This window comes from Pleurodeles waltl, chromosome 7, assembly GCF_031143425.1.
Source record: "Pleurodeles waltl isolate 20211129_DDA chromosome 7, aPleWal1.hap1.20221129, whole genome shotgun sequence".
NCBI classification, from domain to species: Eukaryota; Metazoa; Chordata; class Amphibia; order Caudata; family Salamandridae; genus Pleurodeles; species Pleurodeles waltl.
In genome coordinates, this window is record NC_090446.1 from 1,044,720,423 (window position 1) to 1,044,737,829 (window position 17,407).

General features: G+C 46.1%; 1 protein-coding gene across 8 annotated transcripts in view; it reads right to left on the reverse strand.

The window, feature by feature from the left end:
- The window catches only part of HELZ (helicase with zinc finger), a 1,413,339-nt gene that overhangs the window by 173,076 nt on the left and 1,222,856 nt on the right, over positions 1-17,407 (reverse strand). For all 8 annotated transcript variants that reach the window (XM_069199901.1, XM_069199892.1, XM_069199898.1 and 5 more), the window contains one exon: positions 7,994-8,219. In XM_069199901.1, the coding sequence (XP_069056002.1) occupies positions 7,994-8,219 (226 nt within the window). The remainder of the gene's footprint in view (positions 1-7,993; positions 8,220-17,407) is intronic.

The following is a 17,407-nucleotide window of genomic DNA, read 5'->3' on the forward strand; positions in this document are numbered from 1 at the left end:
AATAGACTTTAAGGCTTTCTTTGAAGACTTAGGTTGATCCTCAGGGAATATTTTCCTCTTTGATGATTTTTTGTGAGGAACAGTAGAGGAGTCAGAGTCCAAACTGAGTGACATTAAGATCTGAGATTTTTGTAGCCATAATAAGAGTCTGCCTTCTCGCTCGTTAAGAGTTTTTGATGAAAATTTGTGGCAAATCTTGCATTCTTTCACCTTGTGGTGAGGATGAAGGCAGTATATACATTCTTTAAGAGGTTCATCAATATGTAATCTATTTTTTTCCGTATGTAGAACATGATCAAAATAATCCTTTTTTTAGGTGTGTCAGCCATATCCAATCTGAATCAGTAGGTGAAATATCTGAAATCTGAAGAAAAAACTGGGCAGAGCCCAGGGAGACTCTCTCCCAAACTGTTGTGTAGCCATTTTAGCTATAGTTTTATACATGTACTTTTGGCAAACTAGGCCTGCTGCTGTGCACTTTAACCTAGATATTTTTATTCAGCTTTGTTATAATATATAAACAGTAGCCACATCTGCGGCCTTGTTTTATTTTCTCTATCTAGCTATTCTTCGCCTAGGTCAGCACTGTGTTCTTAAACAAGACATTTCTTTCACTCTGTGCTTTTCTCAAGGCTGCAGTAAGATAGGTTGCTGGCAAAAGTGGTATGCTTTGTCTCCAATGTTCACAGAAACATACACACTCTTACGTGGGTTTCTTGGAACATCAGCTGTTTTATTATAAAAACACTACTTTGACCCATGTACGTTAGAGGGAGATTCCAGCCATATGACCACGACTGTATGCTGATTGCTGCGCTGCAGCTACTGATGTAGACTATGGGCCTCTTGCTCAGGTATGAAGGATGATGTCTTCCCAGGGAAAACCTGAAGGGCGGAATTACAGCCTAACATGTTGTGCTCTAACATAGCCTAGGTAGGAGATATCTTTACAAACTCTAGTGACAGTATGGTAGCGTTGTTCTTGTGTTTTACTCTCCTGGTCACAATTTTAATCTTATTGTGCTTCTTCGTCCTAGTTATTGCAATACATGCTTTATTATCTACGATGCAATTATGTCAATAAAACCTTATTGAACTTTACTCTGCCTCCGATTGTCCTTGGATACGTGAGACCAATGTAACTGAGAGAAACAGTTGAGATCTGAGTGACCACGATTCCCCTGATGAGTCATTTATGTCATGCGCCCAGTTGCCCAATCAACCCTGCTCTCGAGTGGAGATGAGGCACTGCTAGTTAGCCGGAACAAACCCAGATTAGGCTGACAGGTGTCACATGGTGCGGGTTCAGACTCAGTCCCCCACAGTCCAAGTGATTTTGCCACCCAAATCCAGTAGTCTCATTAGGATAATGACAACCTACGCGACAACACGTTTGGTAGAAAATCTGAGGGAATCATCCTCTCTTGGGAGTGTTCTAGAGGGTCCTGTTGCCTGATTGGTCATAATTCAAGTTTGGTCCTTTTTTTTTTTTTTTTAAAGTACATGGATATGTTATTAAAGAGACTGCTCATTGCCATTAGAGCCGATGGTAATGATATATACTGCTATATTAATGTACTGTGGGACTCCCACTTCGGCAACAGGATGGTTCAAGCATAAAAATCTATGAAAGATACAATACTCGAGAAAGGCCTGGACTGACTGCTGTACCCCTGGTTTGGAACCCCCCTGGAGCAGCCTCGTAATCTTACGAATCGATGGGAGAACTGTTTTGATACCGTCTATAACCACAAAGAATGTGTGTAGGATGCTGGCCTGGTGTGTGGTGGATACTTGTGGTGTTTATTCCTTATACCAGGTCCAGGCAAACCCGTTTTAGTTAATAACAGGGTCTAGGAAGCTAGGCCTCTCTTGGGGTAGCTCCGGATGAGCAACCAAGACTTACCTAGGAGTGTAAAGCCCTGGCAATACCACACTAGTCACACAGTAACTTATCACACATGAAAGTAACCACACAGTGTTATAAAAATAAAGGTACTTTACTATAGAGACACTAAACTAGATTACTTACACACAGTCCCCCAACTGAAGGTAAGTGCACACTACATATACACAAAATCAGTATTAGGAATTAGCATACAAGAACAACAAGCATTGGCAAGAAAAAGTGGAAGATAGCTAAAGGCCTTAGGGGAGGATCAAAGCATATACCAAAGTAGTGGAATGCGAAGTTAGGTTCCCACCCTAAGGATGGGAAATAGTTATTAGGGAGTTAGGAGAACTCGGGACCCCAAAAGATGAGTACTTAGATGACCCCCAGCTACCAGGACAGCAGAGGCACATTACCTGGTTTTCCCATAGACGAACAAGGGGACTTACAAAAGGAACTTTGAAAAAAGAGGACCATACCAGAGGAACCCAAAGGTGGACTCTTGAAGAAGAGGAACTGCAAAAGAAGGGGACAGAGTCCAGTCCACGATGGAGTGTCCAGACAGGGCAGAATCCACTGCCCACTCTTCCGTGGGAGAAGATATGGTGTGAACGAAGGAGGATGAAGACCAGCTGCGGATTCCAGGAGCTGCAGAGAAGTCCCCGGAGTCATGCAGAAGATATCCCACGCTGGCAGTCAGACTGCAGATAGGTCAGCAGTCAGTTAGACCACCAACAAGCCTTGGCAAATGCAAAATTAGGGCAGAAAAGGAGTTGCAGAGCTGAAGAGGACCAGCAAGTTCCTGGGGACTGGACCCTTGGAGGGGTGTCTGGGCTAACCATCAGCAGCCAGGAGAGCCAACAGAAGCAGTCAAAGCCCCCACAGGCAACCGAGTGGCAGCAGGCACAGCAAGTTGCAGTGAGGCCCAGTCAGCACACCTGGAAAGGAGTCCCATGTCGCTAGAGCAGCAAAGGAGAGACTGTCCTTGCAAGGATGGAGTGCTGAAGGCCGGGGCTACTTGGGAGCATGAAGATGCCTCAGAGCAGGAGTCAACAAGCCTTGGCTGCTGCAAGAGTCACGGTGCACAGGGATTCCGTCCTAGGAGGAGAGGCAAAGGGTCACCGTCTCCCAAGTTGGACAGAAGGGAGACAGGACCAAGAGGACCACTCCGACCCACCACGTGTGTTGCAGGATCCACGCAGTTCTAGAGGAGAGCAGATCCATGCAGCCGGGTGTCGTTGCCTTAGATGCCTGCGGATGCAGGGGAGCGTCTTGGGAGTTGCAGTTTTGTTCGGTTCCTGAAGTGTCTAGTTGTGGGTCCAGTGGCAAGGAGCAGTAGAGGTCAATGCAGAGGAGTCCTTGTGGAGTCTTGCATGCCGAATCTGGGGACCCTCCCGCAAGGGAGTCACTAAATAGCCCAAAAAGGGGGTTTGGTCACTGTGCATGGTAACCACCTATCAGAGGGGATCAGTTACATCACCTGCCTGATCTGACCACTCAGATGCTCCCAGGGGCCTTTGCATATCTTGTTTCCAAGATGATAGAATCAATTGGCCATCTGGTGGATCTCTGGGCACCACCCCTGTGGTGGTGATATACAGGGGAATGGTCACTACCCTTTTCTTTGTTCAGTTTCACGCCAGGGCAGTCCTCTAAGGAGCAGCCCTCTAAGGAGCAGCCAGGGTGCATGGAATCATGTCACCAATACTGGCATCGACACTGCGGTACGATTACGACATGTTTGATACCAAACATGCCTAGGTTTGGTGTTACCATTATGTAGCTGGCCCACAGGTAGTTATCTGTGGCCAGTACATGGGTAAAATGGCTTCCCAACACTTACAAAGTCCAGTGCATTGGAACTGGAGTTCGTAGGGGCACCTCTGCATGGGTGCCCTCACACATAGGGACCTGCACCCTGCCGTTTGGGCAGAATGTGCCTGCCAATAGGGGTGACTTCAGTGACCTCTTGCAGTGACCAGCAGTGAAAGGGTGAGTGCACCTTTTTACGCAGACTGCAATGGCAGGCCTGCAGACACAGTTTGGTGGCATAATACATGCGGCAAGCTGGAGGGGGTCCCTTGGAGTACCAATGCCCTGGGTACCTGAGTACCATACACTAAGGACCTACAGGGGTACACTAGCATGCCAGTTGTGGAATGTAAAAAGGTACCAGGGTAACCAACTTTGAAGGAGAGAGCACAGTCACTGGGGTCCTGGTTAGCAGGATACCACTGAAAACCGTCTAAACACACTGACAGACAGTGGCGGTAACCATGCCAAAAAGAGCGACTTTCCTACAATGTGTAGTTGCGCGACTGTCTCTACATTTTACCAGAACTAAGGGGCATTTTTCCTTCAACAGCCTGGTCCCATCAAAGAGAACATCCATTAGGAAGGCTTGCACATCATCAGAAAATCTGGTCAATCTCATCCAAGCGTGCCTTCTAAGCAAGATACTGGTGTCAATGGCACCAGCAATGCAACTGGCAGGCTGGCATGAATGACATTCTACATCTTCTGAGCCAGACAAGCTCTGAGGTACTTTAGGAGGGCTGACAAGATCTTCTGGGCCATGTCCCAAGACCATGTGTGTACTTTCCCAGCTAACAAAATGCATTTATGACCTAAGGGCCAAAGTTGCAGAAGAAAACATTCTTTAACAAATGTGTCAATCCTCTTAGAGTCTCTATCTGGAGGATTGGTTGGGAAGGAATTAGGGCTGACCTTGCTAGAGAAAGCTTGCACAATGAGGCTCTCAGGTGTAGGGTGCTTGGTTTCTAAGTCCGAATCACCGAGCGCAGGGCTATGTCACAGAGCTACATTACAGGCCTTTTAACTGGCGAACAAGAGCAAGGCTTGGATCACATAGCACTCACTGCATTGGTGAAGGCATCATTAAATCGTAGTAAGGGCTCAAGTGACGGTTGCTCTGGTTGGAGAATGTGTTAGAACGTTTGTTTCTCTTTCAAAAGAGTGCAACTGCAAATATAACTTTTCAGCTACTCTTCGGGTCACCACTGGAAATGAGGCACTTTCCTCATTTGTGGCCCATGTGGGTAGTCAAGCTCTGTTCCAGGGAAGGTTTTAGCCCACCAACATTTTGTAAATCCATGTTTAATACATCAATAGTATAGTGGGGAAGAGGAGCCCATTCCCCTCCTCATTGTTATCATCAGAGTGGTTGTAGTGTAGCCATTTTTAATATAGCTTCATGCACGTTAGTTTTACATAGTAGGCCGCTGTGCACTTTGCCCTAGATATATTTTATTCAGCGTTGCACTGTTATTTTACAATAACCAGTTTTTACGGTCTTGTTTTAATTTCTTTTATCACACTCTTTAGCTTAGTTCAGCACTGTTTTCTCAAATAATGCATTCTTGATTGCCCTGTGCTTCAGTCAAGGCTACAGTCTGGGACATTGCCGGTAAACGTGGTAGAGGTTTAGTCTCCAGCATTCGTAGAAAATACACATCCTTACGTAGGGATATTTTCTTAGAACATCTGCGTGTTAGTTATAAAAACACTTTCTAGTCCTAGTACACGTCAAGAGGAAGATTCCAGCCAGGGACCCACAACTGTATGCTGATTGCCCCGTTGAAGATGCTGATGCAGATTACAGGCCTTTGCTCAGGTATGAGGGTCAATGTACTCCTGGGGGAACCTGAAAGGCAGGCTTAGCGCTTAAGATGCTGTGCTCAAAAATATAACTTAGAGAATAACCTAGCAGCACTATGATAGCTTTATACTTGTGCTTCACTCTCATCGTTACTATTTTAATATTACTGTGCTGTGTAGTTCTGGTTATTGCAGCTCACGCTTTGCTATCTAAAATGCAGTAGTTTTATTAAAACAATCTTTAAAACGTATACTGCTTCTATTGTCATTTATATATGAGACCGCACTGTGTATGAGAGAACCGGTTGTGACCTGAGTGACCACGACTTCCCTGAGAAGTATGAATATGTCATGCGCTCGGCTGCCCAATTGTCTCTACCATTTGGGAGAGATGAGGCACTGCTAGTTAGCCAGAGCAAAACCCGGATTTAAAGTGAAAAGTGTCATCCACCGTGGGTCAGACTCAGTCCCCCACACTGTGAACGATCTTGCCGCTCAAAATCCAGTAGTCTCATTAGGATGATGAGAGCCTACGCGACATGGTGAGGGACAGTATATGTTTGCTGCACAGGGTCAGAATTTGAGCCCAAAAGAGAATGAGCCTCTGATGATAGCTGTGTTGTGGTAAAGGTTCATAGTTAGACTTGGTGCGGTAACAACTGGCTGCCCTTTTGCGATTTCATAGCACAACATCCGTCTGATGTTGTTTCAGGGATTGACATAATTGGAACCAGTCAGCTATCCATGCAAAAGGGGTCAGTATCGCTGTTGGTTTCACAGGAACCAGTTTAGACGTTAGGTTGGTGTAAAAGTCTGTACTGAAGCTGGTATGGGCCCAGTAATGGGTCCCAAGAGGCCAGGCATTGTTGGGGGATGACCGGTGGATGGTAATTCAAATGAAGGACCCAAAGGCACATTAGATGGAGTCGAATTGCATCAAAGATTTGCAGCATGGACTCCACTAAGGCTTCTAACTGCTGTGGGGTCAATGACAGCCCAGAGACCTCAGGGAGTGCTGCTGAAGAATCAGTTCTGAACTCGGGATTTTGAAGGGGTGCAATGCTCATTATGATGTCCCTGCACATCTTCTTTTGACCTACAATGGCAGGGTAGGGCTGAGTCTGGCGTTATCTTTTTGTATTTGCATTTGGACTTTAATTTACTCAAAGACTTTGAGGACGAAGTGAATTGTTTACAGGAACTTCCTTGTGACCAAGACCAGGCTGAATTAGCGCAAGACCTGTGCTTCAACCACAACCACCTCTTGCATTCAGTGATCTAGAGCTTTGCCTCCCGGTCCCCGATCGCCATCAGGTGCATGAAGGGACACCTGTCACATGACAAAGTTTAGTAATCGGATCCCAGGCATCAAAGACATACCTCATGCAGGTCCTTGACAAAATCTACTTCCTTCCGTCTCAGCACAGTTTGAAGCCCATAGTTTTGGAAATCCTTAACACACTATTAGTTTAGGAAATCATTAAAGGCTGACAAACGTTAGACGCTCTGGATCTGCATCGGAAGGCATGGAAAGAAAATAACTGACGCCGCAGTGCAGGAGTAGCACTTTTATGCCTCTCTGTCACTTTGGGACTGTGTAGAGCTAATGCAAAGCTGCACAACACCACCCAATGACATGCAGCACTGTTGTTGAAGTTCTCTAGTTATATTAAGAGGTTTGGGGGTTTTTCAAAAGGTTAGGACTCTGCGATTAAAGTATCCATCAGAAAAGTGTAATTCCATTGTGATGGCAAATTAATCTGCTTTAGCAAAAATGATTGTATACGAGTTTCTGCACAGTTTGGTGCTTGTCAGGTACCTAGGAGTTAATAGGTAAAACTGAAACTGGCGAACCAACTCATTATATAATCTAGCTATATTCTAGCATTTAGGTTTCTTATTACTTCCTGCTGCTTCATTGGCACCAGCTACAACAGATGTTTGTATTTTCTTCCTAGCTTGCAAACCTTAACCTTCTTGCAGCCACTCAGTGGCCTTCAATAATTCATGGCCAAAGCATTTAAATCCATACACATGTCCTCCATAATTGTACTCACAAGCAAACATTCCCCTTCTGTCACTGTTCGTTCAGTGTTGCTCTTTCACAAAGCTCCTAATGATGAACTTTTTTTTTTTTTTACTAATTCCTTAACTCTAAAATAAATGTTTTCCTCCTTAGGAAAGCATATGAACTAAACTAAATCAATAAAGACTGCAATTGATACCCTTCATTTTAACTACGCACGCTTATTACTAACCATATCCATTTAAATGTTATTTAGATATTGCGTTTATTATAATATGTTCCATTTTCATGAAAGCCACAGCAGTTTTGAAAAAAAATGCCATATAAAATCAAATTAATATGAAAAGCATTTTTGAGGATAAGGCTCCACGTGATTAACATTTAGGCATGTTTATAAGAAATTAATCTGTAAACTTCCGCTTTGAACATGTATAAATAATCCGACAGTTTACAAATACCTTGAACATCCTCCTTCTGTCTCATCTTCGGGATTATTGCCAAGTTTCCAATTCGGCCTAGGCATGCCCATTGTTTGCTGGGAAAGGTGCTGCAAATGAGGAGGGTGGTGGTGTGAAAACGCTATGTTACCCTGACTCAGGAAGGCATTATGCTCATTCCACTGTTGTAACCTTGCTTGCTGCTGCTGCCTTAATGTTTCCAAAGCCACATTTTCATGTATGCGATCTGCAAAAACATTGTTAAAGTGTCAAATAAGCAATGCTTTGAATTTTCATCTAGTCTTTTTTCAGGTCAAGAATCAAACCTTTCTAGAAAGAGAAACTCAAATTGCGAACACCAGAGAGAAATGTAGATTAATGTAATTTTGACATTCTTGATTGGCAGCAATTTATTTTATTTATGTTTTGACACATATGAGTTACCCTTTATGAGCATCTGCTGTAGAATGAAAGTGAAATTACCTGTCTATCAAGTCATGATACTGTCAACGGTGAGCCCGAAAAAGGGAAGTGATTTAATGACTCCACCGAGACATTTTGAAGCCACAAATCACAATATTGAAAGCAAGGTTGCGATCAGAATCATATATTCTTAGCTTGGCAACAAAGTATTGGTTACAATATAGGCTTATTACAAAGAAAACAGTTGGACATTTGAAACTGGTGTAATGAAACTCCTTTTTATAAGTTTTAAAAATATGTAAAGCAATTAAAACATAAAATAAAAAGTTAACATATAATATATCAGTCCTCATAAAACATCAGACTTTGAATGAAGAGCAACAAGGGCAAGCTTGGTGGAGAAGTGTTCTGCAACATTTTGTAATCCGCCAGGTTAAGTTTGAAGCTACTGACTGTGCCTTTCTATTACCTATGCCAATCACCTCGTTACCTGAGTTAATACATTAGAAGAACCTTCAAAGGTGGTCATAAGTCTGTCCACAGTCATCCAGCGAGTCAACCATTTTATCATCAATGCATACAATAAACATTATTCTGTCATAGTTCAGTCGATAGCACCACCACTTCTTAAGCACAGACCATTTTTCTCTCACAGGGGCATTTAGATGTTTTGCATTCAGGGAAATAATAAATACATTTTTCAGTTAAAGCCCTGTACCAAACTGACCAACTTCAAACATTAGAGAGTGATGTGTTCATGTACCTGTATCCCTCATCTGTAATGCAGTTTTCAGAGTAAGCTTTGGAGTTTCCTTTCCATTAGAACAACCCAACAAAAGCAAACATCAGAAAACCAGCCAGAGTCAATTGTATGTATCAGGTTAGGCAACAATCGAAGATTCCTATGGCTCACTTCTAACCATCCTACACGGCTGATAAAGATAACACAATGGAGACAGTAGGTCAAAGGTTTGTGGGAAAGCCAAGGAGCAATCCGACTCAACCCTACAATATAGCCTGGCTGTGTGAAACAACCAAGGCAACAGTCATAGTCAGACTTACGGGGTAAGCACGATGCTCCTCGTCACTTCCCCAGCTTACCAATCAATAATGAAGCTTCTCCTTTTCGGGCTTAAACAATAGCTGAGTCTATAGTAGTATCAGTTATTTTCATTCGAGCTTCACCAATTGTCCCCTTTCCCATCTACACTGTTCCATTTCGAGATCACAGAGGGCATCCCACCTTTCAACAGCATTTGTTGCACTTCTCATTGTGGCTGCAGTTTTCTTGACTCCTCTATGTTCTTGGTCTCTACTAAGTCTTCAACTGTTCCAAGTGGACCTGGTTGCTATTTTCACTTTTGCTGCAACAACCTCTCCCTCTCTACGGCTCTGGTTTGTGCCTAATCTGCCCTTTAGCCCTTTGTCTGTGTATTTTGAGCTTTCAGCACTACCGTGTGGGAGTTCTAAAACTTTGCTGCATCCATGAAATAGCAGGTGTCGTCTCCATAATCTGAGGGTATTCCAAAGTGATGGGTGCCCATCTAAATCTTACTTTTTGAGCTTCTATCTTCTCAATTAGACTGAAATTTGAGCGTCTCTACACAAAGGCATGTAAGACAGATTAAAATATGAGGCATGAAAAGTCTGGAAGGATGCTTCATTCTTTTTTCTTGCTGCCTGTTGCACCTTTTCTTTTTGAGTATACTGAAGCTTCGCAAGTATGTCGCAGGGCCTTTCGCTATGTAGTACGGGGACACCATTTTACGCGTGTACTGGATATAGGTCACTACCTATGTCCAGCTACATAATGTTAACTCGGAACCTAGGCATGTTTGGTATCAAACATGTTGGAATCATACCCCAATACTGTTGCAAGTATTGGAAGTAGGATTCCATGCACTCTGGGGGCTCCTTAGAGGACCCCCAACATTGCTCCTACCAGCCTTCTGGGGTTTTCCAGGCAGCCCAAGCTGCTGCCACCCCTCAGGCAGGTTTCTGCCCTCTTGCTGCTTGATCAGCTCAAGCCCAGGAAGGCAGGCACAACGGATTTCCTTTGGGAGAGAAGGGTAACACCCTCTCCCTTTGGAAATGGGTGTTGCATGGTTTGGGAGAGGTAACCCCCCCCCCCCCCCCCCAAGCCACTGGTATGCTTTGAAGAGTATATTTGGCGTCCTCATTGCATAAACCAGTGTGCACAAGTTCAGCGACCTCCAGTCCCTGCTCCGGCGAGAAACAGGACAATGTAAAGGGGAGTGACCACTCCCCTGTCCATCACCACCCCAAGGGGTGGTGCCTATAGCTCCCCCAGAGGGTCTCTTGATTCTGTAATTTTGAATCCAAGGTGGGCAGAGGCCTCTGAGAGCATCTGAGTGGCCAGGTCAGGCAGGCGATGTCAGAGCCCCCTCCTGATAGGTGGTCCCCTGGCTAGGTGACCAAACCCACTTCGAGGGCTATTTAGGGTCTCCCTCTTGGGCAGGTCCTCAGATTCAGCTAGCAAGATTCCAGCAGGACTCTTCTGCAACCTCTACTTTGAATTCTGGCCACTGGAACTGCGACTGGATCCTCCAGGAACCGACAATCTGCATCCACGACAAAGACTCTTCTTGCAACATTGTTTCCACGCTCCTTCCAGCTTCTGCAACATTTCCCTAGCTGTGCATCCTCTGAATGTGGCAAGTCTCCAGTCTGCACAAGAAAGAAGAAGGAATCTCCCTTGGAGTGAATGCTGGGGATATTTAAGTGAGCAGTTCCTTTCAAACCGGTATGTGACATTGTAGGAAACTGGCACTTGTTGCAGTTACATCCCCTCACCCCACTTTTTGCCAGATATTTATGCTTACTTGACTGAGTGTGTGCTGGGATCCTGCTAACTAGGCCCAAGCACCAGTGTTCTTTTCCTAAAAATGTACCATTGTTTCCACAATTGGCAAACCTCTGACACACAGATAAGTCCCTTGTAAAAAGGTACCAGTGGTACCAAGGGTCCTATGACTAGAGAGGGTCTCTAAGGGCTGTAGCATGTGTTATGCCACCCTAAGGGACCCCTCACCAAACACAGGCACACTGCCATTGTAGGTTGTGTGTGTTGGTGGGAAGAAAAAATCAAAGTCGACATGGCATCCCCCTCAGGGTGCCATGCCCACAAAACACTGTCTGTGGCACAGGTAAGTAACCCCTCTAGCCAGCCTTACAGCCCTAAGTCAGGGTGCACTATAACACAGTTGAGGGCATAGCTGCATTAGCAATATGCCACTACAGTGTTTAAGTCCATTCTTAGACATTGTAAGTGCAATGTGGCCATATTAAGTATATGGTCTGGGAGTCTGTTATTACGAACTCCACAGATCCATAATGGCTTCACTGAACACTGGGAAGTTTGGTAACAAACTTCTCAGCACAATAAACCCACACTGATGCCAGTGTTGGATTTACTCTCACACACACACACACACACACACACACACACACACACACACACACACAAGGCATCTTAGAGATGTTCCCTGTATTTTACTCAATCCTCTAGTGTAGGACTGACAGGTCTGTGCCAGCCTGCCACTAGCAGACAAGGTTCTGACCCCATGGGGTGAGGGCTTCTCTGCTCTCTTAGTCCAGAAACAAAGCCTTCCCTGGGTGGAGGTGATTCACACATCCTCCTGCAGGAACTGTAACACCTGGTGGTGAGCCTCAAAGGCTCAAGCCTCGGATTACAGTGCCCCAGGGCACTCCAGCCAGCAGAGCTGCCCGCCCCCGGACAAAGCCCCACTTTTGGCGGCACTTTAGGTGGGAAACTTAGGAAAAACAAGGAGGAGTGACCACTTCAGCTGGGACCTCCCCTAAGGTGTCCAGAGCTGAAGTGATGCGGAATCCTTCATCTTGGTTTGGAGATCAGGGACCAATAGGGATAGGAATGTGCCCCTCTTCACACAGGGAGTGGACACAAGGAGGGTGTAGCCACTTTCGGGGACAGTACCCATTGGCTACTGCCCTCTGACCCCCAATCACGCCCCTAAATCTTGTATTCAAGGGTTTCCCTGAACCCCGCTCACCAGATTCCTGGCGACCTGACAAGAAGAAGAAGGACTGCACCGGACACCCACGGACCGTGTCCAGGTGGTCCACCCAGCTAGAGAGGGTTCCCAGGCGATTGCGAGCAAGCGCCCACCGCGTGTGGACATCTCCATCCCTCCACGACAACGCCTGAAGAGGGAATCCTGAGGACCCCCCTGACCACGAAGCTCCAGATTAAGATTTCCAACACCTAAAAACACACTGCACCCACAGCTCCCAGGCCTTGGAGAACCCGACCTCCGGTGCAGCAATGTTCAGCAGGCGACCCTCCTCCCTATCCACCCGGTGGTGTGCCCGAGACACCCCGCCGGACCTCACCTGCTGCCTCTGAGTGACCCCCGGGATCCCATCATAGACCAGCATAGGAAGCCTGATGTCCTATTTCACTGAGGGTGTGTGTTTGGTGCCTACTTGTGGCCCTTCCAGTGCTTCTCTAATCCCCCTGGTCTGCCCGCCGAGTCGCGGGTACTTACCTGCAGGCAGACCTGATTCCGAGTACCCCGTCTCCATAGGAGCCCAAATTAAAGATGCCCATCTTTGACCACTGCACCCGACCGGACCAGTGTTGCTGGTGGTGGGTGTTTCGGGTTAACATGAGCCCCAACCAGTGGACTTCCTAAAACCCAGGGACCAATACTTTAAGTGTTGTACTTACCTGAAAATCGAACTAACATTTCTTCCCCCAAGGAACTGCTTCTGAAAATTGCAGTGTCCATTTTTAAAACAGATTATTGACAATAATTCAAAAACTGCATAACTTACCGATTTCAAACAAAGTACTGTTGATACATGTGTGAAATACGAAACTATTGAAGTACTTACCTGCAACTTGAATCTTGTGGTCTAAAAAATAAATTAAGAAAATATATTTTTGCTATATAAAAACCACTGGTCTGAAGTTAAGTCATTGAGTGCGTGCTTCTTCTATTGTCTGTGTGTGTACAACAAATGCTATGCACTACCCTCTCATAAGCCTAACTGCTCGACCACACTACCACAAGAGAGAGCATTATGTACTTTAGCCTCTGTTAAACCACTGGGGAACTGCTGGACTCTGTGCACACTATATCTCATTTTGATATAGTATACACAGAGCCAGCTTCCTATAGGCATCATTTGGTTCCACTTAGCGTAGCGTACACTGAAAGTGACGTGCACAGTGCCATTATAGGCTCCACCCCAGTGCACAGGTGTCAGTTTCTGTTTGCAACTTTCAACAGCAGAAGCATGGAGCCATGGAGAACACTGACTAATGGTGTGGAAAACTAGGGCCCTGAAAGAGAGTAACACTGTCCCTTGAAATCCATTCATAGAGGGGAGGATGGGTGGGTCCATAAGGAATATGCAGCTAGACAGAATCTCTACCACATAAGGTGTTACTGAAAATAACTTGTTCATCTGATAGAGGCTCCCAGACGCAGATTCCTTACCTTAGAAGAGGTACCCAAGCAATACCATTCCCTGAGGTGGGTCTGCGGTCCAATTTCATACAAGGTAGTGCTGCAGGTCCAAGCAGGCAAAACGCCATCTTGACAAACCTGACTGTACAAGCAGTAGTGTTTTGTGAACGTGCACAAGGAGACCCACAAAATAACTTGCTGCTCTCCAGGACTAGAACTCTACATGCTAATACAATGGTCGCAGCTTTAACTCTGGTGGAATGAGTATGCAAACCCTCAGTGGGTGGTTTATGGTCAATGTGTAGCAAATTTAGATACAGAGCGCGATCCATCTGGAGATGGTCTGCTTTTGCCTGGCCCGTCCTTTCTTCACTCTGACATACTCCACAAAGTGTCGGTTGTCCACCCGGAACTCTCATGTGCAGTCAAGGTAGAACAAGGGCACCCTTTTCAGGTCCAGACGATGGGGTCACTCCTCCTCCTGTAAGGATGTGGCGGAACATAAAAAGTAGGCAGAGCGATGGATTGGCCTGCATGAAAAGGAGTAAACACTTTAAGAAGAAAGGAAGCTCTCATACGAAGCCCCAGTTTGTCTTGGTAGATTGTGAGATGAGGAGGCTTGGATGACAAGGCCTGAAGCTTGCTGACTCGCTAGGGACCATTACCGCCATATAAAGGCAGTATTGATGGTAAGTAGTATTAGAGGGAAGTTGTGAAATGGCTCAAAGGTAACGCACATCAGTAATATTAGCACAAGACTGAGGTCCCACTGAGTCATAATAAAAGTACAACAGGTGATTTGAAGAGGGATGGCTGCTCAGGCAACAGCAGAAAAACAGAAATGGCAGAAAGATAGCCCTTCAGAGTCCCCAAAGCAGAGCACTGCTAGGCAAGAGAAAAGATCAAAAGAAGTACCTGAGAAAGATGGCAAAAGGGGGTCCAGTTGCCTGTCTGTACACTGTGCCACATATTTTTCACAACAGCAGACGTATACCGTCTTAGTGGAGGGAGGCCTGGCTCCCTAAGATAATGTTGCAGAGTTCGGGAGGAAGGTTGGAATTTGACAACTCTCGTCGCTCAACCTCACCTGCAACAGAATATACTCCTGAAGGAGCAGCCTGACCCTTAACAGCTAAGGGTATCAAACTCTCCATGTCCAGTTGCAAGGATGACTTGGGCCTGGTCATTTCTGATGTTCTTGAGAACTCTGGGTACGAGTAGTATGATCAGAAAGTAGTATAGGTGGCCTGAGCTTCACTTGATACGAAAAGAGTTGCTGAGTGAGAGCTGCATTGGAAACTCCAGCAGACAGACCTGCTGACATTGCACATTCTTGGCAGTAGCGAAAAAAATCTAACCAAGTGTAGAAAGCTGGCTCTTTATTTAGTGGACCAAATCATTAAAAATCCAAGCAACCCCAATTGGCAGACAAAGGCAAAAAATGATCACCTAAATTCTCTCTTTTGTGGTAGTGTGGGTGAGCAGGTAGGCTTATCAGAGGGTAGTGCTAAGCATTTACTGCACACACATAGGCAATACGTGCCAAACTGATTAAAGAAATCTAACACTAATTTATAAAATAACACAAACATATACTGCATTCAGGCACCTGTCAGCAACTTATGGGACACTTCTCCTGGACTTAAGGTGAGTATGGGGCCAAGGTCCAAGACAGCACCAACAGGTCACTTCTAAAGGCACTGGGGCATCCGAGCGCATAGGGGCTTTTCAGTGTCAGGTGCCCTAATGTTATCCTATGGGAAAAGGAACATATACTGCATCAGGCAATGAGCAACGACTTACAGAACCAGTCTTCAGTAGTTACACTGAGTATGGGTCAAGGTCCAAGGCAGCCCCACAGGTCACCTTGGTCAGCTCTGGGGCATCCAGGTGCAGAGGTGCTTTTCAGCTACAGGTGCCCTAATGGTTGCCTACAGGGAAAAAAAAAAAGAATTTGGGCATGTATCAACGACTTACAGGACTGTTCTTCTGGAGCTAAAGTAAGTATGGGGCAAGGTTCAAGACAGCATCAACAGGTCACTTTGGAAGGCACTGAGGTGCCCAGGTTCAGAGGTGCACTACGGCATCGGGTGACCCTCTCACTTTAATGGAAAAAGGTCCAGTCAAAAAGAGGCTGCAAGCAGGGATTAGGGGGCTGGTCCTTGAGATGCCTGAGCACTTAGGGAAACCATTGGTCCACTTGTCCTCGGGCAGTGGGGCTCAGGTGCAGTGGGTTCAGCCTTTGAGGGTCTCAGGACCACATTGGCCCCATCACCTCCCTCGGACTCAGGCTGTGGGGCGCAGGTGCATGATACTTTGAGGTGTCAGGATGAGGCAGTCGGAGCCTCACTCTTTGTCTTGGTTCTGCAGAAAAGGGGCAAACAGGACAGCTGGGCCACTTGCAATGTGGGTCTTACTGTCCCTGAAGTCCCTCGATGTACAGGTCGATCTTCTTCCTAGGCCCTGGTGTTTGGGCGGGGCACAACAAGCCTTGTTTGCCAGAAGGGTCTGGAATCCCAGGTACTGGTACTGAGGGTGAAAACAAGTCCCGACTAGCTAATTTTCCCGCCTGTCCTTGTGCCAAATGGGCCCTGTGCAGGAGGCGGTATTTCCTCTGTCTCGGGGAAGCCAGGGTCCTATATCAAAGGCAGCCCTCGACCTTCTCTGCAGTCCAGATAGCTGTTCTCCTCCTGTTGTTCCTCGTAGCTCAGATGGACCACCACAGACTCAAGCTCACTGCGGTTCTGCCCCAGGTCTCCCCTCAGTTTGAATTGTTGTGCCCACATTTGTGAGTTGTTTTGATGTCGCACCCCCATATTTTGACTGCATTGTTTAGTCTTCGTGCCCTCATTGTGAATCTCTATCATATTTGTGCCCCATCTGTTCAGTGTATTTTTTCTGCACTGCAACTGCTGTTCATGTGCCCTCATTTATTAAACTTTTATTTCAATTCTTCTCCCCATTTTAATTTGGGCCTGCTTTATTTGCCGTTTTTTCCCTGTGCCGCTTCAATAACCTCCCCTCCTGCCCAGCCACCCTCTACCTCCTAGGAATACTTATAAAGGCTGCCCCTGGCATGCCAAAGACAAGCCCGTCTGTCCCCCTCTGTGTAGTGCCAGGAACCCTAGCTCTTCCAACCTAAGCAGCTACACCGCCGCTGAACTCGGAGCCCTGTACTCCTCAACAACTACTTCTGCTGCACATCCCCACGAACCACCAAAGGACCATTCTCTTGCTGACACTGCCGCTTCACCTGCGGTGCAGAAGAAGTCAGCAACAACAGAGGAACCACAAACATGACCACACCCACCACATCGACCGAAACCACCACAGACAACCTCCAGTGCATCCTACTCAATGCACAATTTCTCAGAAAACACGCCATGAAGATTTGGGACACAATCCCATCCCTCACCCCAGACGTCATCTTCCTCCAGGAGACCTGGGTGAACCCCGCCTCAGCAGCGGACATCGCTGTCACCACCACTGAAGGATACAAAATAACACACTGAGACAGGACAAACAAACAAACACGGAG